The sequence below is a fragment of the Aptenodytes forsteri genome, unplaced genomic scaffold (genome assembly GCF_000699145.1).
Source record: "Aptenodytes forsteri isolate BGI_AS27 unplaced genomic scaffold, ASM69914v1 Scaffold53, whole genome shotgun sequence".
In the NCBI taxonomy this organism is placed as follows: domain Eukaryota; kingdom Metazoa; phylum Chordata; class Aves; order Sphenisciformes; family Spheniscidae; genus Aptenodytes; species Aptenodytes forsteri.
This window is the reverse complement of record NW_008795909.1, coordinates 11,684,321-11,704,403: the sequence shown is the minus strand read 5'-3', so window position 1 is coordinate 11,704,403 and position 20,083 is coordinate 11,684,321. Positions and strand designations below refer to the sequence as shown.

Below are 20,083 nucleotides of genomic sequence, written 5' to 3'. Positions count from 1 at the left end.
ACCTCCCCTCCTGTGTGTAAGGGGGGGAGCTGTGAGGGGAGACCCCTCCTGTGGGTAGGGGGGAGCTGTGAGGCGACACCTCCGGGGGAGCTGTGAGGGGAGGCTCGGTACCAGCGTTGCAGCGGGGGCTGGCTGGTGTGCACAAGGGCGCAGTGAGAAGCACCGCGGAAGCACTAGAGCAGTCTGCTGCCGTCCTCCTCTCACTGCTGCAGCCAGAGGCTAAACCTGTTCCATTGGCACAGTGCACCGACGTTACCTGCTGCAGGTGCAGAGTCTGAGACTAAATATTGAGCATGTTAGTCCTGTTCACAGTTGCCCAACGCTCAAGCCAGGTGCTAAAGCAGGGTAGAATCCAATTTGTAGTTTCTAGCGCTGTTATTCTGACACACATGGTCTGCTCTTCCAACAAGATTGCTGCCGGCTTTGGTGGGTCTGAAAGGCTGAAAGCACCGAAGAAACACGAAGTGGTTGCTTGACCTTTCAAAACTTTAGGCCCAAGTAGTAAGGAAGAGGTTGATATTTTATGTGGTGTGTAATTCAGGTGGAATCGAGGCTCGATATGGTAGTGTTTACTTTCATGCTTGTGCCTTGTGGTATCTTTTTCATCTTTCTATGAAGCTTTCTATGCAGCTTGTTCTGCATAACAAATCAGTGTGTCCTGATTCAGCATAAATCTTAGTGATTGTTCTGTGTGACTGTGCTTCCTTTTTGTTTTAATGTGCATTAAATGCTTTGCCCTTGTTTCCCTTGTCCAAAGCCTCCAGTGACGTCTTGATAAGTGGAAAATTTAGTGAGGCAACTGTTGGAGGGGAATCGCTCTTGGCTTTCATTTTTGGGGCTATTCTTCATTTGCACCTGCTGCACACTTCAAGGTATTGCGTTACCTATGGCCAAGGCTGGCAGGAGATGCACTTCCTTGTGTTATGATGCTGACTCTTGTTGATTTTCTTCATACTGAGAGCTCACAGAGCTCTCATTTCTGGCACTGCTGCTTGCATGCTTCCCAATATTTTTTCTTTGCTATTGCCTTTACTGCTCATCCTATTGCTTCTGTTTCAAATGAAGATTCCTAGGATTTACTGCACCTGCCTTTCTCCTGTGGATTGTGTATATGTCCAAAAAGTATAGCCTGAGTGCTTGTTGTTCTCGGTCTTAGGTGGAGTGCATCATCCCTGAATTTACAAGCCTTTTATACCCTTTATTTCCACGTGAAGGCTAACAGGACAGTCTTTTTGTTGAGATGAGTGTGTCCATTTAATTGGCTTCTGTTTCTTTGCTTTTCATGGATGGTTTAGGTAGTCTTGGATGAACTGTTTCCACTGATTCTCAGAAATGCATTTTGAGATGTTATTCTGGGCATATCATTGATCTGAGATCCTTGCTCAGTCAGTGACTGTTTCTCTGCAAATCAGTACAACTTGTTGTTAGTCATTCAATACTAGGAGCTTTCTGAACACACAGCCTCTGCCTTTCCTGCGTCTGTTTCTCCTCTGATGGAAAAATACTTGGACACACGGTGCTGTGAGGACCAAGACTTCATGTGTGATATATTTCAAGATCCTTAGTGCTATGAAAGATGAAGAAGTGATGCTCTGTTGTTGATGGCTGATTTAGGGATTGTAGACATGCTGGGCCATGGGAAATACTGTGCTGCTGGGCAGGTCTTTTTCACATATTCATACTAGAATTGGTTCATACTCATACTAGAGATGTTGCTTTTGTTCTTTCCCCTTGTTTTCTTCTCTCCTCAACCCCACGTAAGTGTCTGTGCTTTGTTTAGCTGCCTACTGCATTTGCAAACTTCTGAGCCAGAGGAGGGCAGTTTATGAACCAGGAAGGAGCCAGAGCGCAGATGTGTTTGCCTTTAAGTGTAAGGCTTACTCTTGCAAAGGCTCCTGGGGCCAGCGTAGGATGCTTCAGGCCCAGGTCAGATCGGAGCTGGGCCCAGGAGCTGTGCTTTCTAGCAGATCAGGCTTGTTAAAAATTGGAACAGCACTGGAAATGGCTGTGTTTTGTCCCAGGGCCAGGATGAACATAGGTACTAATTAAAACCTGCTTATCAATAACTGGCAGCTTTTGAAATGCTGCAGCTCACAAATGCTTAGGAGGCAAGCTAATAGAGACCATGCAGAATGATAGTGCTTTTCCCTCTGATTATTTAATCCTTAATTGGTGGGGTTTTTAATTATTGAATATAATTTATTCTATTAAGTGGAACAATGAAAGTTACTCTGTGTCCAGACTCTCTAGTCTGCTGTCTTGTTCTCTTAATTAGTGATAGAGCCAAAAATACTTTACTGGTGAATTCCTGATTGGTTTATAAGGGAGGGATAAAGCACTCCCGACTCACCAGTCTGGCAGGCGATACCTCTTTTTGTCTGAGCTTTTGTTTCTAGGCCTGTCTTACTGATGCTCTAACTGTCAGCAAGCTCCCAGCCCAGGAGCTGGAAATAGGTCTGTGGGGATAACAGTGGAGCACAGTTACTTTACGGCTAATCAGTCTACCTCAGCTCATGGCTAGTTACTTGTAGGAGGGATGACAAATTGAAGAATGTTCTGTCTTCTCTGCCTTCCCTAACTGCTATGAAGACATCCAATTAATATTACTTAAAAGAGGGAGCTCTGGTTGCTTGGTGTTCACAAAAAAAGTTACCCCAAAATGCTCAGTCTGCTTTTAAAGTATGGGCATGGTTAGAAAGTTGCTTTCCCATAGCACTATCCCTGGAAAGACTTTTACTCTCTTTATTTTGCAGGTGGAGGTTCCAACCCATTCCAGCACCTGGAGAAGAGTGCAGTCTTGCAAGAGGTAAATCCTCAGGCGATCTCCTTTGTGTACCCCTTTCTGGATAGAGTCTCCCCCTCTCTCGAGTAGGTCACTGGAGAACTTCAGCGAGGAAGTGGGGGTTTGTTACAGTCCTGCTAGCTCTGAAAGAAATGGGCAACAGTCCTGCTAGCTCTGAAAGAAACGGACAACAGTCCTGTTAGTTCTTATTTTATTTTTGGAGGGAGGAAGGGAGAAGGTTGAAATGGTCTCTGTAATGAATTAAAGACTGTGAACTATAAATAGTAACAAAATGAATAAAATTATCTGGGAAAGCTCACCCTGAAACAGGAAGGTTGGGAAATTGGCCTTGAACACCCCGAATGTCTTGTAGATGACAAAGTTAATGAGCAGGGTGTGAGTGGTTATTGAATAGTCTATGAATTTGCTCTGAAAAAATGCCTTTCTGTTCAACAGCAGATAAACTCGATCCTCAGACCCTGTTGTTTCAACGTTATTTGTTTGCTTGCAATGTTGTGAATGGTGTTGGCTCCTGTTAGCTTCGCAGAGCTCACGTCATCTGTCAGCAGAGTAGTGTTTTAGCTAGCACACAATCCAGACTCGTGTGGGTGAAAGTGTGATGAGGATTTGGCCTTTAAACCTTAATTGCTCTTGGATTTGTGATCCCAGACTGTAGAACCAGCTGTTTAAAAGGATTCCATGTTTAACAGGAATTGAGGGGAAATCTGATCCAAAGTCATTAAAAATCTTGCCATACCTCGCTCACGATGTGTTGTTTGTATCGGTGGCCAAGACCAGACAGGACAATGTTTGCAAGGGGGTGTTGGTGTCAGCATCCTTGTCTGTGCTCTGATTCCAGGCACGGGTGTTTAATGAGACTCCCATAAACCCACGAAAATGTGCTCATATCCTCACCAAGATACTGTATCTCATAAACCAGGTAAGGGAGAGAAAATTTACACCTATACAGAGATACCTGCAGCAGGCCCAAAGCTGGTTGTGATAACTGGGATTTCCTTCCTTCTTTCCAAACATCATCTAGGGGGAGCACCTTGGTGTCATGGAAGCTACCGAATCCTTCTTTGCTATGACCAAGCTGTTTCAGTCCAATGATGTAAGTCTGCTTGTTGTTTTCTGCTGTTGTTATCTGGTGGGCCAAGTTGTCAACAGTGGTTTTTTCAGCCTCGAGATATGTGTTTTTATACAATCAGCTTTTCCGTCCTGCCTGGAGCTACCTGATCTGAGTGGAAAGAGTAGAATGGAAGTTTAGAAACAGAGATCAGCTTCCTAGCCCTTCCCAGACCTTGTAACAGCTTAACTGAAGCATTCTCTGTTCTTGAGACAGAGATTCCTCCCTCTGAATTGCTGTTTAACTCTTGAGATTGTGCTAGGCACAGATCAAGCATATAATCAGCTAGAATACACTATGCTTTGTGCCCAGCATTAAAAGATCCTGCTTCCTGCTGAGAGTCAACAACAGTGTGTCCTGGAGGAGGCCAGGAATTAGTACCTACCCACAGCAGTAGTACCATCACTAGTTGTCCCCCAAATCACAAGGCATTAAAATCATGAGACCGGTGTAGAAATTCCTAGACTCAGGAATACAAATTGCTTGCTTTCTTGCTTTTGAAGCAACAGGGTGCCTTCAGCTAATGATTTCAAGCTTTTCTCCTTGTTCGTGTGAATGACAAGTGAAAGATGAAACTGTAGATCCAGCTAAATCTGGTATCTCTGCGGCTTCACCCTAAGATTGAGGGAAGAGGTGTTCTGTTAATCAATATGGGTTTTGTACATCTTTTACACTCAGGCAGTGGGGCTCTCTGAAGGTATCAGGTTCTTGATCTTCACAATAAAATCATGGAAGCAGGGAAAACTGAGATCCCTTCCTATCTGGGATCCTCTCAGCTGATACCTGTCTTCCCTCTTCCCTTGTCAGCCAACTCTTCGCAGGATGTGTTACCTGACTATCAAAGAGATGTCTTCTATTGCAGAAGATGTAATCATTGTTACTAGCAGGTCAGTCACTTCACTTTTCTTACTGTTATATTCATGTGTCCTCCAGTAATGCCTGTCCAACCTCTTGGAGGTAACTGTAGCCCCTAAGCAGGCTGAGGGAATAGGGCATAGGGAATGCCCTTGGTGAGGAAAAGTTTTTCCTTTAAAAGGGGCCATTAAAGTACAGACACTGAACTCCTGGTGATGTATGTGAAATGTGCTGTGTCTCCATATCCCATGCCGATGGGTGTTTGGATTGTCTCTTTTGGTTACATGATATGGCAGCACGGCTGTTTTTTCCCCTTTTGCAAAAGGCTGTTTCATTAATTCCTACTTTCCTGTCTGAATGCCTTGAAGGTTTTTGAAGATTTCCGGCATAAATTCCAAGGCTTTCAACAGGTAGGCAGGGATTTACTGCTCCTGTAGCAGCACAGGATGCAACTTCACTGGGGAAAAAAATTCCCTCTCTGAGTCATTCCTGAATTGCTGCTCATCCCACTGAAAGGCTGGTGCCATATCGGGAGCCGGGAGCATGAAGGTACAGGGTCTGCTGAGGGCTGAGGCCATGCAGCAGGCAGAAGCCAGTCCCAAGTGCTGCCATGTGATGAACTCCTGTCTCCTCATAGATGGTCTCACACTGACCAGGATCCTCGGGAAAGGGCAGGAATGAGCCTTCCGGTAAGGAAGGCAAATGGCTCAGGGGCATGTGTGTGAACCCCAGCCTCCCGTGGTGATCAGGAGCTTGAACAGCCTGCTGATGGGCTTGGAACCCGAGCACTGATCTTTTCCTCCTGTCTTCCCACCCCGGTGGGACTTGCCCGAGACCTGCAGTTGCCTGCTTGGCATTCAGCTGTGATCCTGGCTGCCTGCTGCTCTGTCTGCACTGTGCGTGCACCTGAGAGCTGCTGGCTCAGGAGCGCGGTATTGAGAGCTTCCTGTTTTCAACCAGCTTAACCAAAGACATGACTGGGAAGGATGACAATTACCGAGGCCCTGCTGTGAGAGCGCTCTGTCAAATCACTGATGTAAGTGCTGCTTTTCCCTTGGGGCAGCCCTAGGCCCTTCACCTTTCCCGACTTCACCCTATCCCACCTTTCACTCTGCTTTTCATGCCTTTGCATCTCCCCTTTCACACTCCTGATGGCTTTTCCGTATCAGCTGTTGTTTCTGTCTCCCTGCAGAGTACCATGTTGCAGGCCATCGAGCGCTACATGAAGCAGGCAATTGTTGACAAAGTGCCAAGTGTATCCAGCTCAGCTCTGGTGTCCTCCTTGGTATGTACTCCCTGCAGGGTGGGTCTGAGGGACAGTCAGGCTGGGAAGCAGTCATCTGTGGTGGGATTGGACATCTTGGGAGTTTCAGGGTTTCATTCTTTGTGAACTGAGGGACTGGTGCTGACTTTGTGGGATATCATCGACCTCTTGAGGCCATGGCCGTCATGGCCAGGTCTCTGCATCGTGATGCTCTGCTCTTCTATAAGTTGCTACCACCAGGGCTGTCATGGGGAAGGCTCGCTGCTTCTTAATATGAACTGTGATTCCCAAAGCTTCCTCCATCCTTCTCTCACGGGTTGTCTGTGGCTTTGTCTCTCCCCCAGCACCTGCTCAAGACCAGTTATGATGTGGTAAAACGCTGGGTGAACGAGGCTCAGGAGGCAGCTTCCAGTGACAATATCATGGTGCAGGTAGGAAACCCGCCACCAACACAGGGAATAGCAAGCAGCGCCTGGGAGTGGAGCACACTACTAGAGCTCAGCCAGGCGCTTCTGGGCAACAGAGGGGATAGAAGTGGAAAGAATACAGCATGGGTTTGTGACGATCTCTTTCCCTGCACAGTATCATGCTCTGGGCTTGCTTTACCATGTGCGGAAGAATGACCGCCTGGCAGTCAACAAGATGCTCAGCAAGTTTACGCGCCACGGCCTCAAGTCACCGTTTGCCTACTGCATGATGATTCGAGTAGCCAGCAAGCTGCTGGAGGAAGAGGCTGGCAGGTGAGGGGGCTCCTTTGCCCTGCTGAAAGAATTTCCTCAGGTCCTCATGTAGGCTCACTTGCCATCTCATGAGGGCAATTATTTCTGTCTTTGAAGAGCAGCACGCAGCTTCTACCCTCTTATTGTTGGTTAAAAGGCAGCAGAGAAAATACAGGATGCTTTCATGTTGTTATGGGATGGCTTCTGTGAGTTTTGTCTGTGTATGTGCTTGCACATTGAATACTTTCTTGTTTCTCTTGCCTGTTTTGCATGGCTGTTCTTTATTGAGATACTCTACTTCATTTTCTCTGTCTTCTGTAATTATTTGGCTATCATGTATGCACTGTGGCTTCCAGGTGGATAAGACTTCGTTGTGTACAGTGAGCTCTCAGTGTGTGAGGGCTAAGGGAGATTCCCTTTAGCCCATAAAGCAGAGGGTGTCTTCTTAGAAGGCAGCCTGACTTCCAGCCCAAGCATGCTGGAAGTACTGTATAATGACCACTATAAAATCTGGGGACAGTGGATTTATGGCTGCTTTTAACTTTCCACAGGCTATGGGACCTGCCCATTTCTGCTGCCGGATTCTTCATTTCTGTTAGCACCTTTGTTTTAATTCATTCTTGTGGTTTTTTTGTCCCTTAGCCGCGATAGCCCCCTGTTTGATTTCATCGAGAGCTGCCTAAGAAACAAGCATGAGATGGTGGTCTACGAAGCTGCATCTGCCATCGTTAACCTGCCCAACTGCACTGCCAAAGAGCTGGCTCCTGCTGTCTCAGGTAAATGTGATGCTCATGGCAATGGCGAGGGGATTATGGGCCTGCGGTGGTGACACCTGCTGATTACCCCAAGAAACAAGAACCTTGTGTAGTTTCGGGCTTGTAATGCTGCTGTACACTTTGTTGCTTTATGCTGCTGCTGAGAGCCTGTGGTGTGTGTGAATAGCTTTGCTCCTGTAAAGGTATTTGCCTGGCGTGTTCAAGTGTGGGTTACTGGAGGAGTCTTTTTTTTTTTTTTTCTGTGAAACGGCTGAATTCTAACTGATAAATCTCCCTGCTCTAGACTGAGTGTAACAGTGCAAGAAGCCAAGGTGTTGGGGTCCTGCCTTCCCAGCTCAGTCCAGTCCAGCGATTCTCCTGAGCTGGGACTGTTGGGAGGTAGGGAGGCTGTGTGTCACCTCTCTGCACAGGGAGGGTGCCCTTCATGGGCCAGACCTGGGAAAGGGACAGGGTTTGCATAGAAATGGAGAATAGCCATTCAAATTGGCTTAATAGGAAAGATGACAAGGTGATGAAATTAGCTTTAAAGAGGAGCAAAGGATAGCAGCACCATGAAAGAAGAGGGAGATGGGTAAGAGCTAGTTGTCAGCAGGGATGTGTGGCAAAGGGGACAACAGGGAAGGAGGGAGGAAGCTGGTAAATTCACAGTTACTTCTTAAGCGTGCTTCTAGTTATCTTGTGCTTGCAGCTGTCTCTTCATTGAAGCTCTTGCTTTAGGTATGAAATGCTTCTCAATAATAGATTGCCTAAATATCTGCCTTTGGTTTTCCCACCTTGCAGTTTTGCAGCTGTTCTGCAGCTCCCCGAAAGCAGCACTGAGGTATGCAGCTGTCCGTACCCTCAACAAGGTAGGAGCTGGTCTCTTGGGAGCTGTAATAGTTTCTCATGTGCGGGAAGTTGCAGACTTCAGAAGAGAAAGGGGGCCAGATTATGTGATGATTTTGTGTGAATAACCTCTATCCTGGGCTACAGCCTTGCATTTCATTGCTTTCTGGGTGGAATAAAACCTCAAAGAACACTTTACAGAAGGGGAAAAAAGCAATCTAAGAATGGTCTCTCTAAGAATGTCACTGGTCTTATGAGTTACTGCTGTCCCTTCTGAGCTTCATGTGATGAAGGAGCTCCTTGTAAAACAGGGATCAAACCTTGATGCTGCTTCTTGCCTGCTCCGTGGCAGTTTTTGCTCCGGCTTTTCCCTTGACCTTGTCAATTCTAAAAAGAAAAAGACAGAATGGCAGTGTCTGGTAACTGCTGTACTTCCATCCACAAAGCTGTTCTGCACAGCTGGGCTCAATGAATTTTTGGTGGGAGTTCATAGTTTTCTTTGCAGAATCTGAATCTTAACATATAAAGGAGAATGAGTTAAAACTAGTAAAAGATTTTTTATTACTACTGCTTCTCTTCCAGCAAGAGATGCAATTCTGCAGGAAGAAAGAGCTTGTTTAACCTCAGTTGAGTTGTTTCTCTAAGATGACCCTTGTGTACAGTCTGCAGCATTTATTTTTATAGGAAGGAGTGAGAGCTTATAGAGACTTAGTGTTTTTTGCCAGCTGGGCCTTTTGTATATATTCAGTGATTTCCACTCTTCCTTCTCTGCTCTAGGTGGCCATGAAGCACCCGTCCGCTGTGACTGCCTGTAATCTAGACCTGGAGAACCTTGTGACGGACTCCAACCGCAGCATAGCCACCCTGGCCATCACCACACTGCTGAAAACCGGCAGTGAGAGCAGCATCGACCGGCTCATGAAGCAGATCTCCTCTTTCATGTCAGAAATCTCAGATGAGTTCAAAGTAAGGAAGCGGGAGGAGGAGGGACATGCAGGTTCCTGAAGAAACCCCTTGGTCTTCGTCCATGTTTGTGTGTGCACACTGAAACCTGCATGGAGCCCCTTCCAGCAGCTGGGCTGCAGCATATTTGTAGGGAAAAGAAAGAATATGAGGCTATTGGCCTAAGCCATGCCTCAGTCGTACAGCACCTAGCTCCAAAGTCACATGCTCTCTTCTGGGGGAGAAGCCCTTTGAGAATTAAGTCTTTTTTCTTCTTTCCAGTGGGTGTGGGCTTTTGCTAGAGGCTGGCCAGTGCATAAAGATCAATCTCCTCCAATTCCTAGGATTGTACCTCCTGGAACTGCATTCGTTGGATAAGCAAAATCAAAACCATAGTTTCCAGGCTAGGGACCAGCACAAAATTGACACAATTCAACTATTTTTTTTCCTGCCCGGTGAGACAGAATCCTTTTTTTACTTGCCCCCCTTTTTCTCCAGGTTGTAGTGGTGCAGGCCATCAATGCACTGTGTCAGAAGTACCCTCGCAAACACGCTGTCCTCATGAACTTTCTCTTCACTATGCTTCGGGAAGAGGTAAGTTTGCAGGACAACTACTTTGTGTTCCTTGTTTGTATGCATAAACTGCAGGACTGCATAGTGGCCCCTGTGAGAGTCAAGCTTTTACTGATAATGCTGTGCAATAAGAGCCTCTCTCTAAAAGGCTTGCAGTCTAACTGGCAGAAATGTCCAGCTGTGCACAATAGTTTTACACATACTGCCAGGCACATTTTTAATGTGGTTTTCATTCTTTGATTTTTTCTGGGGGTTTATTAACTCTCAAAGGAAATGCAGACAACAGCAGATCTGTTGGCAGTCCATGTGTGTTTCACATTTGAACCAGCTTTCTTTTATACTTTGACAGCAAATTCCAAGAAGTTTTGTCTTGTACACAAAGATTTGATAACAACCTATTTATTGATGACACAGGACCACTTTTGTTCTGTTCTCTGTGCTGTGGCAGTGAAGGGATCACAAGTACCTATAACCATTCTCTACATTCAGTCAGACATAGAATTGCAGAAAGACAGCTTTACAGAGGTTTGCTGAGGCCATTTCTAAATGAGCTAACATGCCTGTAACACAGCTGGCACCACTGCTTGCTCTGACATCACTTTCTGCCAATTACAGCCTCTCATTTGGGAACAAACCAGAGCATCTCATTTTCTCCTGTGAAAAATGGACCATTCTCCTTTCCCAGATTTTCTGTGGGTGGATGGTATAATTTTGAATGTGGTTTTGTAGTTCAAACCGTTCTGTTTTACAGCTTTTTTAATCCAAAGTAGCTCCAGAAAGATCCCCCAAATGCCCAGCGCTGTGCATGTAATTGACAGAGGATAGTGTGCAGCTTAATCCCCTGGTGGGTATTGAGGACACTAGTAAATAACATCTGAAGATAACCAAGCATTAACGGTGTGGCAGGTTATGGGGTGTGCCTGGGGAGGTATTGATTGCCTGTCTTCACACACTAATGGGGCTATTTGCTGGGTCCTGCTGTGGCAGATATGATCCTTAATATATTTCTCTTGTGATTCATCCTCAGATGTCTGATGCTAAAGGGGAGAGGATTGGGTTTTTTCTCCTCCCATATGGCTGTTTTTATGTGCTAATTCTAGCAGCAGAGGATTTTGAAGGAGATGTAAACCCTTCAGGCTCATGGATTCTTTTACCCTCTTTAGGGCTTGGGGTTTTTTTCTTCACTGCAGCCATTCTGAAGGGAGCTGGCAAGAGAGCTTGGATATTAGCTGGTCCTCTAGGTGTAAAGAGGGTCAAAAGCGGGGGTAGCATTACTGCCCTTCTCCTTTCAAACACAGATTAAAAGCACTGAGTGTGGGTGACCTTTTCAAAGGAAATTCTTTCCTGTCTGGCTAGTTCAGAGTCTCTAAAATACTTCGAGATTTCCAGCTGAGCAGTTCCCTTTGCTCCCTAGGGTGGCTTTGAATACAAGCGAGCCATTGTGGACTGCATCATCAGCATCATTGAGGAGAACTCAGAGAGCAAAGAGACAGGCCTGTCTCACCTCTGTGAATTCATCGAGGACTGCGAGTTCACTGTGCTGGCCACCCGTATCCTCCACCTCTTGGGGCAGGAAGGGCCCAAAACCAATAACCCCTCCAAATACATTCGCTTCATCTACAACAGGGTTGTCCTGGAGCATGAAGAAGTCCGGGCAGGTAAGAGACAGACCTGGAAAGCTGTCTGCCCTATGACAGATCTTCAAGGAAATATACCACATGAACACCTCTGCTTTTGAGGATTGTGGTTCACTCTAGTCCTGAGCAGATCTTTTTACACAGCAAAGATCCTGCAGTAGTATTGATGGAAGAGGTGGCCTGCAGCTGAGAAATGGAGAGGGAGATGCAGTGACTGAAACTAGACAGCAGAGGTTTACAGGCACTTCGCTGTCATACATCTGCCTCTTTCTAGTCACAGTAATGTTTTATACTAGTGCTAGCGTCTCTGACATGGCATTTGAACAAGGCCAGGAAATGGAGGAAACTTCAGGTGATTTCTTTGCTTTCTAATTCTGTTTTCATGACTTGTGCTACAGGTGCTGTAAGTGCCCTGGCCAAGTTTGGAGCCCAGAATGAGGAGATGTTACCCAGTATCTTGGTGTTACTGAAAAGGTGAGTTGTACCTCAGAGTTTCTCAACATCCTGCGTGAAAACCTCTGTTTGCTTGAGGGTTAGCATCCTCATGCATGTCTAGTCTCTTCTAGCTGTGGATCTGAGAAGGTGCAGTGGTTACCTGGGATCCTGTGATGGGATCACCACTGCATTCAGCACCACAAAGTGGACAGAAGCCAACTGTGGTGGATGATTGCTTTTCTAATACAATTACTAGTAGACTGCTGGTTGTCTCCTGTGGCATGTTCTTTCTGGCCCTGTAAGGTGGCTTAGTCGCCTGGATTCATTCGCAGGGACTCTGCTGCCTTGCACTGAAGAAAGTTTTCCACTTTCCTCTCAGGTGCGTGATGGATGATGACAACGAAGTGAGAGACAGAGCCACCTTCTACCTGAATGTCCTGGAGCAGAAGCAGAAAGCCCTCAATGCTGGCTACATCCTGAATGGTAATGCAGGAAATCCTCAAAACAAGTCTGCACCTCCTTCCTGATTTAACAAGTGACAAAGAGCTGGCATTATCTGTGGTTTCAGTGACCTGTTCCTTCTGTCCCCAGGTTTGACGGTGTCCATCCCTGGCCTGGAGAGGGCTCTGCATCAGTACACCTTGGAGCCGTCCGAGAAACCCTTTGACTTGAAGTCTGTTCCTTTGGCAACAGCTCCTATCATCGAGCAAAGAGCAGGTGAGGAACAGTCCCCCAAATGCTGGTCCAGACTGCCAGTAATTCCCTAGCAGCTCCAGCCCTTGGACAATAGACTGCATTGGGCCTGCTGGGAATTGCTGAGCTCCATCCTATTTGAATTTTGTGGGATTACATCTTCTGTAAAGACTAAGGCCAGCAAATCTGGTTGCTCCCACATTAGTGTTTTGGTTTAGTCCAACTGCTAATAATAGTAATAGTTGGTAATCCTCATTGGAGCTGCTGCAGTTCCAAAGGTGTTTAGGAAGCTAAATACGGGTGTCTAGTCCATAGCAAGATGAGAAATGAGCTCCCTTCCTTTCCTTAGTCAAATCCAGACATGGATCTGTTTTCTGATTTAGTTACTTCTTACTCTTCACCTTCAAATCCTTTTGGGGTTTTTTTGTTTGTTTGTTTTCTTTTTCTCGTGCAGAAAATGCCCCTGTTACTGTAGTCAAACAGCCAGAGAAGGTGGCAGCAACACGGCAAGAAATATTCCAAGGTAAACTGATGCGAGACCTTTCCTATGCCTGTGTGTGAGAACAATATAGCCACCTCTTGCTGAGCCTGTCTAGCCCCTCTGGCTTTTTCCCATCTCCTTTCAGGGAGTGACATGGCCTCCCAACTTTAAGTCAACTGTTCACTCCTCGGGGGCGAGGGTGCCTGTAGTCCTGTTCTTTCTATCTTGCAATAGATGTGGGCAAAGGATGACTCTGCCTTTAGTTTTAAAAGTCCACTGTGAATGTTTATGGATGTTTGATGGATAGTTCCTTGCTGCAGCAGCTTCTGGCAGCTTAAACGAGGGCTTTGAAGCTGCTAACACCTTTCTGTGGGTTTGGGAAGGCAATGGTTTCTCTGTCCTCTGTTTCAGAGCAACTGGGGGCAATCCCAGAATTTCGGGGACTGGGCCCGCTCTTCAAATCTTCCCCAGAGCCTGTCGCCCTGACAGAGCTAGAGACGGAGTACGTGGTTCGTTGCACCAAGCACACGTTTGTCAGCCACATGGTGTTCCAGGTGGGTAGCTATGGCACGTGGTGCTGAAAGAGGATTGGAAAATAAGCTCCTGACCGGTTAAAAGCTCCACTGAGAAGAAATAGCTCAGGGATATCTGTGTTCAAAGCACATCACTGCAATGAGGAGTCCTTAGTTTCTCATCCAGGGCAGCAGAGCCCCAGAAAAAATTAATTAGGGAGCGTGTGTGTGTGTGTGTGTGGCTGAACAATGCTTACATGTACAGTCAAAATAAATCAGACAAGCGCTAGATGGGGCTGTTCTCACTGAGCAGTTGGCAAGGGGAGCTGTGTTCTTGCCTCAGGGTCCCTCAGCACGTGGTTTGGGCATAAAAGAGTGAAGCTTACTGTATCTGAGAGGCTGAAAAGGGTACCCAAGAAAGGGACATGGTGGGGGAGAGCTCTTCATCCCCTACACTTTGTTTTAGCCTGTGTAATACAGGTGCTTTTTTTCTGTACTTCTTGGCCTTGGCTGTACTGCCCTGCTGCTACATGTGATACTTTAGGATTGATGTGCCAGCATCTCTGCCTGGGCCTCGGGGACTTCAAGGCACAGCGAGTCCTACGTTAGCTTGTGAGCCAGCAGTGTTTTGTCCTTAGCCAGCTCCTTCCTCAAAAGCTCCGAACTGCTTACACAGTCCTCGTAGGGGTTGATCTTTGTTTCTGTTGTCCATCCACCAGATGCAATTGTATGAGGTTAAGTGGCTTGTCATTGCAGCCGGAATGAAGTCTAATCAGCAAGTTTAGACTTGCTGAAACCGTCAAGCTTGCTGAAACTTGCTCGAACTATCCCTAGTTTGAGCTGTGCAAAGGATCAGCTTCCCATCTGCTGTGGGGCACTGTGTCCCTGTAGCATCAAGCGAGAAGATGTAGGCAACGCAGTAGTCACATTTCCATACAGCAAAGAGTTAACCTGGGAATTACCATCCAGGGAGAAAGGACAAAGTACATTTAGAGGAAAAAGTTCCATACTAACTGGTGAACTGAAACAGGCAGAAGCTGTGACATCCCTGCCCTCGCTGAATTTGTGTTCCTGCCTGGGTTGCAGAGGGCAGGCATTGGATAGTTGTGTACTGGTTCATTTTAAGTTGTTTCCTAAAAAAAAAAAAAAAAGTTTGCTGGAGCACTGGAGTCCCCTGCAGGGTTTTAGTTTCTCCCCTAAAGCATTTAAATGAGTAGCTTTTAGTCACAGTTGCTCTGTGACTAAACTGGAACGCATGAGCCCTATGACTAGCCAGCTGATAGCGAGGTGCACTGTTGAAACACAAAGAGCTAGGGGTTCACAAGTTGATAGCATGCTCCCACTGCCTAAAGTGAGTCTGCTATTAGACCTGTAGTGAGCAGCTTCAAGCTGTTGCTGCTTTCCCCTTCCCTGTTTAGTTTGACTGCACGAACACCCTGAACGATCAGATCCTGGAGAATGTCACGGTGCAGATGGAGCCAACAGAGGGGTATGAGGTCATTGGCTACGTACCTGCCAAAACCCTGGTGTACAACCAGCCAGGTACCTGCTACACGCTGGTGGCACTGTCTGGAGAGGATCCGACAGCAGGTAAAGTTTGTCCTCTGTGTTTTCCTGACATCCCCCAAATTAAGCGTACCTTATTGCTCGCCCCCACGCATTCTACCTTGCATCCTAGCCAGATATTTATAGCCTGTGTGTGGGTGCAGCCCTGAGTGATGCTGAGCATGACTTCTCTTTGCTGTTTGGGGGCTGTCAGGCCTCCCTTCTCCCCTCCTGGTTCCCTTGTGCTGTAGCATTGTTGAGTCAGGCTATGAGAGCTGGCAGATGAGCATTCAGCTCTGCTGAGTCATCTCCCATGCACCCTGGTGCGTCCTTTAGCCTGTCTATTCTCTGTGTTATGTGGGGCGGCTGGTACTTGTAAAGTGCTGTGAGTGCCCAGATGCTCTGAGTAGCAAAGGGGTATTTCAGACAAACCGCTAGAATTTCAGGGATGTCTATTTGAACTGAACATTCCCTCATTTGTCACTGTCCAGAACATGAACCAGACCTGTGCTTTGGTCTCCCTGGTTTGTGTTCTGGGACTGCTCACCTGTGTGAGTTGCTGCAGTTCACCCAGCAGTACCCATCTTCTTGGGGATGAGTCATCGCTTCCTCTCCCAGCCAAGTGGTATTAATCAGCTGCTGGGTTGCAGTGCAAGGTGGTTTCATTTGAGAGGCACATGAACCGATCTCTAGGTAAGGATCTTGCCTCTTCACAAGGTGCTGGTGGGACATGTTTAGTTAGTACGAACCTCAAGTTGTGTTGGGAATCAGTAATAGCACTTGATCTGAGGATTATGGTCTTGTACCACCATCATGAGCCTGTCTCTATCACTGTTTGCTAGCCTTAATATTACAAATAAATACCTTGTCTTTGAGAGACAAACTGTTGGAGAGCCCTCTCTAGGTTACTGGCTAAGCCTGTACTGCTGACAGTGAGGGGGAGAACCCAGCTGCCCCAAGTTTCCCAGCCCCATTCTGCTGCAGAGGATTGCAGATCTGGTGGTAATGTGAGCTTTGCCTTTGCCTCCCCCACCTCCAGTGGCCTGTACCTTCAGCTGCATGATGAAGTTCACTGTCAAGGACTGTGATCCGAACACGGGTGAGACAGACGACGAGGGTTACGAGGATGAGTATGTGGTAAGGAGCTGGGTGTGTACCTGATCACGGAAACTGCAGCCATTTTCAGGGTTTTTGTGATCTGTACTCGGATCCCTGCAAGCAACTATGTGACCACTGACACCGATGTGGGCAGCATTGCGTGAAGAGCGGGTTCTTGCTGTCTCTATGGTGCAGAGTCACAGGCTGCAGACGTGGGTTTGGAGGGCTTGCTTTGTCTCGTTTGGAGTATCCTCCTGTTGCTTTCCAGGCAGACACCTGACTGTGCAGGATACTTATGTTTTGGGAGGCCATGGTGTGTCCTCCAGGCTTGGCTGGCTGTGCCCTATAGGCTCCAGCAGTTGCACAGTCAGCTTTGTGGAGACAGAGGGCCATTGGACGTCTTTTGTTCTCCATGAGTTGCTCTCCGTGATGGCACAGTTAATTGCCTAGTGGCTTGCCTGATACAGGCAGATTGCCGTCCTTGTTCTTGCTCTGGGGAAGGTGGGCCTTTTCCCTCCCCAGAACCGAGACTGATGAAAGCACTGATGCTGCAGAAGCACCTCTCTTCCAGGCTCTGCCATTTCCAGGATGGCTGTTGTACCACCCAAACCTCACAGAGGGTGGTGTTTACCCTCCAGAGAGGAAGGGATGTTGTGACACAACCTCAGCTTGCCCTGTTAGCTCCAGAAGCTGTTTTCTATGCGTTGCCTGTCACTGCTGCGAATCTGATTAGAGGCACTGCTGTGCAGTGAGTCACTGAGGACACAGCGTCCTCCCAGAAGGAGCGGGGAGGGTTTTTCCCAAAGGAACATGCAAGGTTAACCCCTCTCTCTGCTTGTCACCAGGGCATCTGAGTGATATTTAAAAAAACTCTTCCATGTGTTGCAACTACAATCAGGAGGAGATTCTTTCCTGCAGCGTTGGCTGAAATGAATGCAGGCTGGTGTCTAGCCAGCTCTGGCACTGACTGCTCTTCGATGCATGCTCTGGAGGGACAAGCCCACTTCTGCCTTGCACAGATGTAGTCACAGCAGCAGTTCAGCTAACGCGACACACATCGTTAGGTGATAGCAAGTGTCTGACAGTGTCTCGCTGGACTTTACCAGCCTAAAAAACGATGGGCCAGAAAGGCAAAATAGAAGCTTATGTGCATTCCAGGGAAGGAAATGCTGCATCTGTGTGAGCACAAGCAGCTGTTTCTTAGCTTTTGTCCTCTGTTTCAGATGTTTGTCCAGTGCTTTGATCTCTGTCAGGCCAAGGGCTGTGCTCAGGACGGGAACCTGCTTTGTAAACCCTGGAAATGGCATGACCAGTGGCTTTCCCAGGCCAAGCAGTTGCTCAACCAAGTGGTGGTTGCTCGAGCAAACCAGAAGGGGCAGGGCTCCTTCTGACATATTTGTGAGTTGAAGTGGAAGCTCTCTCCTACACTCACCTGATCTCGGGGAATCCAGTCTAAAGCTCACTCTGGAGAGAGCAGAATTAGGAACAACCATGTTTCATTTGAACCTCTTCTACCACCAGCTTGAAGACCTGGAGGTAACAGTGGCTGATCACATCCAGCGAGTTCTGAAGCCAAACTTTGGAGCAGCCTGGGATGAAGTGGGTGATGAGTATGAAAAGGAAGAGACCTTTACTTTATCTGCTATTAAAACCCTTGAAGGTAAGGGGGTGCCTGAGCACAGCAGAGCTCTTAAATTTTCACTCTCTCTACAACAGGCAAAGTCCAGAGGTGCAGTCTGGCTCACTTTAGGTCTCTCACAGAAAGGCTAGAGGGGCAAAACCCTTCACAAGTAATTTCACTGTAGCTGTTAAATGTGGAGCTACAGTAACTGTGATAACAAGTTAGTTCAGGTTTCAGAAAAACCAAATGAGTATTCTCGGCCCTGTGGAGATCAGGCTGGATTGTGGGAGGCAAGAGAACATCTTGCTTTGCTCTCGCACGCTACCCTCCCAAGCAGACAGACTATAGTTCAGCTGTGAGCTCCCACTTTCCTTCTGTGAAAGGAGGAGATGCTCTGACCTTAGGACTCAAGACCAATAAAAAAAGGTGCATAAAGCAGAAGACATGAGGTTGGTGGGCAGGCTTGTGGTGTAAGCCCTCTTCTCTTTCATCATGTATTAAAGATTCCTTTTGTTGTTCCTGAGAAGCCTGTAAAAACTCGGTCCTTTTGATGGCTTAGAAGGGTGTCCTTGTCCTATAGCCATGCCTGTGCTTCCTTGCACAGCGCCTTGGGCTTGAAATACCTTCCCTGAGGCCTTTTCAAATTCCTCTTGAAGACCTTCGAGGTGTCTCCTTCCCTCTGCATCTGTCCCCAGAGAAGCAAGCTGGCTGTCAGGGTTGCACAGTAAGCGTGCAGCCAGCTGCACTCTCCTACTTCCGTTGTCTGACTCATTCACCCTCCTGTTTCTGTTGCACCTTTGCTGCATCAGAGAACAGAACTGCCGTGTGGCAGTGGGTTTTTTGTGTGTTGCCTTTGCCTCCCTGATGGCCTCTAAAATCACAATACTGGCCAATGCCATGTGTCCCTCAGGACAAGGAACATGAACCCTAACATGCAGGGAGGGCTTGAGTCACCTTTAGATGCTCTTTGTGTGTCCCTGTCAAGACGCGTGACATGGAGCCTGTTTTATTTATTTTTTCTTAACAGAGGCAGTTAGTAATATTGTGAAGTTCCTGGGGATGCAGCCCTGTGAGCGATCGGATAAAGTGCCAGATAACAAGAACTCTCACACACTGTACCTGGCAGGTGAGCTGTGGGGTGAGGTCTCTGCTCGAGTAGCAGCTCTTTGGGAGGTTGCACAGAGCTGCCTGTTGAAAATCAGGGCAGGAGTTTCTGATGGAGCCTGCTGTGCTCCGGGTAGGATTTGGAGGCTTGTCCCTGCCACGGTTTTCTGTCTCCGCAAGTGTAGAGCAGCTGGTGTTGGGATCAGGGAGAGTGCTGTGGCGGGGGGATGTTGGGGTCAGCCCCAGGCTCAGCTGGGTGGAATTTGCTGTCCATGATCTGTGGCATCCTGGTTTGGAGCGAGCCTGTGGGGGAAAAGTACAACACCCTTGCCCAGCAAAATGGATGTATACTGGAGCTCTTAGACGAGTGACTGGCAGTCACTGAAGGAGTGTCTGGATCTCTTCTCAGCTGGAGTTTATTTTACACTTCGCTTTCATGAGTTTTACAGTAGCAAGAGTCCCAGGTACGTTATAATGAATGAGAAATGTGCTGCTCAAGGGTCTCTCCTGGCCCCATGCTGGGGATTTGCCAGCCTACATACAGGAAACCTGCCCTTGCCAAGCAGTAGCGTTCATTTTTAGGCTTGCAGGGGAGGGTGGCCTGCAACACGCTCACTCCTTCCTCCTTCTCCCCCTTCCAGGTGTGTTCCGGGGTGGCCATGACCTCCTGGTACGGTCTCGTCTCGTCCTGACCGACACGGTGACGATGCAGGTCACCGCCCGCAGCGGAGAGGAGCTCCCCGTGGATGTGATCATGGCCTCTGTTGGATAAACCGCCTTTTCCAGGACTGTCCTGACACCGAGCCCCCGCGGGCAATGCTTCTTTCTCTGGCAGCAGAATAGGGATCACGTTCACTACAGCAGCTTTTGTGTTCTCTGCAGTACAGCTGTATTTGGGGCTCCGTCTATAAAATAACGATGTTTTTAAGGTCTGATTTTACGAAGCGCTTTGGCCCTGCAGTGGAGGGTTTCACAGCGGGTGGCCGGTTTCTGCGGCGGTGGCAGCGTGTGGAGGAGAGGCGACACCAGGCCGTGACGGCCGCTCCCTGTCCTTTTTATGTCGTTCAAATAAAACATCTCGTGGCTCCTCCT

The 20,083-nt window shown here is 47.6% G+C and overlaps 2 protein-coding genes across 2 annotated transcripts in view; both read left to right on the top strand.

The window, feature by feature from the left end:
- COPG1 (coatomer protein complex subunit gamma 1) overlaps positions 1–20,081 on the top strand; it is a 21,352-nt gene extending 1,271 nt beyond the window's left edge. The window contains exons 2-24 of the mRNA XM_009284451.1: positions 2,754–2,806; positions 3,642–3,722; positions 3,825–3,896; positions 4,719–4,798; positions 5,727–5,802; positions 5,959–6,051; positions 6,375–6,461; positions 6,613–6,770; positions 7,392–7,525; positions 8,306–8,373; positions 9,128–9,316; positions 9,791–9,886; positions 11,280–11,523; positions 11,901–11,976; positions 12,317–12,420; positions 12,529–12,654; positions 13,085–13,153; positions 13,523–13,665; positions 15,042–15,213; positions 16,208–16,305; positions 17,788–17,926; positions 18,915–19,013; positions 19,633–20,081. Of these exons, the coding sequence (XP_009282726.1) occupies positions 2,754–2,806; positions 3,642–3,722; positions 3,825–3,896; positions 4,719–4,798; positions 5,727–5,802; positions 5,959–6,051; positions 6,375–6,461; positions 6,613–6,770; positions 7,392–7,525; positions 8,306–8,373; positions 9,128–9,316; positions 9,791–9,886; positions 11,280–11,523; positions 11,901–11,976; positions 12,317–12,420; positions 12,529–12,654; positions 13,085–13,153; positions 13,523–13,665; positions 15,042–15,213; positions 16,208–16,305; positions 17,788–17,926; positions 18,915–19,013; positions 19,633–19,763 (2,588 nt within the window). The 3' untranslated portion in view covers positions 19,764–20,081. The remainder of the gene's footprint in view (positions 1–2,753; positions 2,807–3,641; positions 3,723–3,824; positions 3,897–4,718; positions 4,799–5,726; positions 5,803–5,958; positions 6,052–6,374; positions 6,462–6,612; positions 6,771–7,391; positions 7,526–8,305; positions 8,374–9,127; positions 9,317–9,790; positions 9,887–11,279; positions 11,524–11,900; positions 11,977–12,316; positions 12,421–12,528; positions 12,655–13,084; positions 13,154–13,522; positions 13,666–15,041; positions 15,214–16,207; positions 16,306–17,787; positions 17,927–18,914; positions 19,014–19,632) is intronic.
- HMCES (5-hydroxymethylcytosine (hmC) binding, ES cell-specific) overlaps positions 19,910–20,083 on the top strand; it is a 5,903-nt gene continuing 5,729 nt past the window's right edge. The window contains exon 1 of the mRNA XM_019473430.1: positions 19,910–20,023. Within this exon, the coding sequence (XP_019328975.1) occupies positions 19,910–20,023 (114 nt within the window). The remainder of the gene's footprint in view (positions 20,024–20,083) is intronic.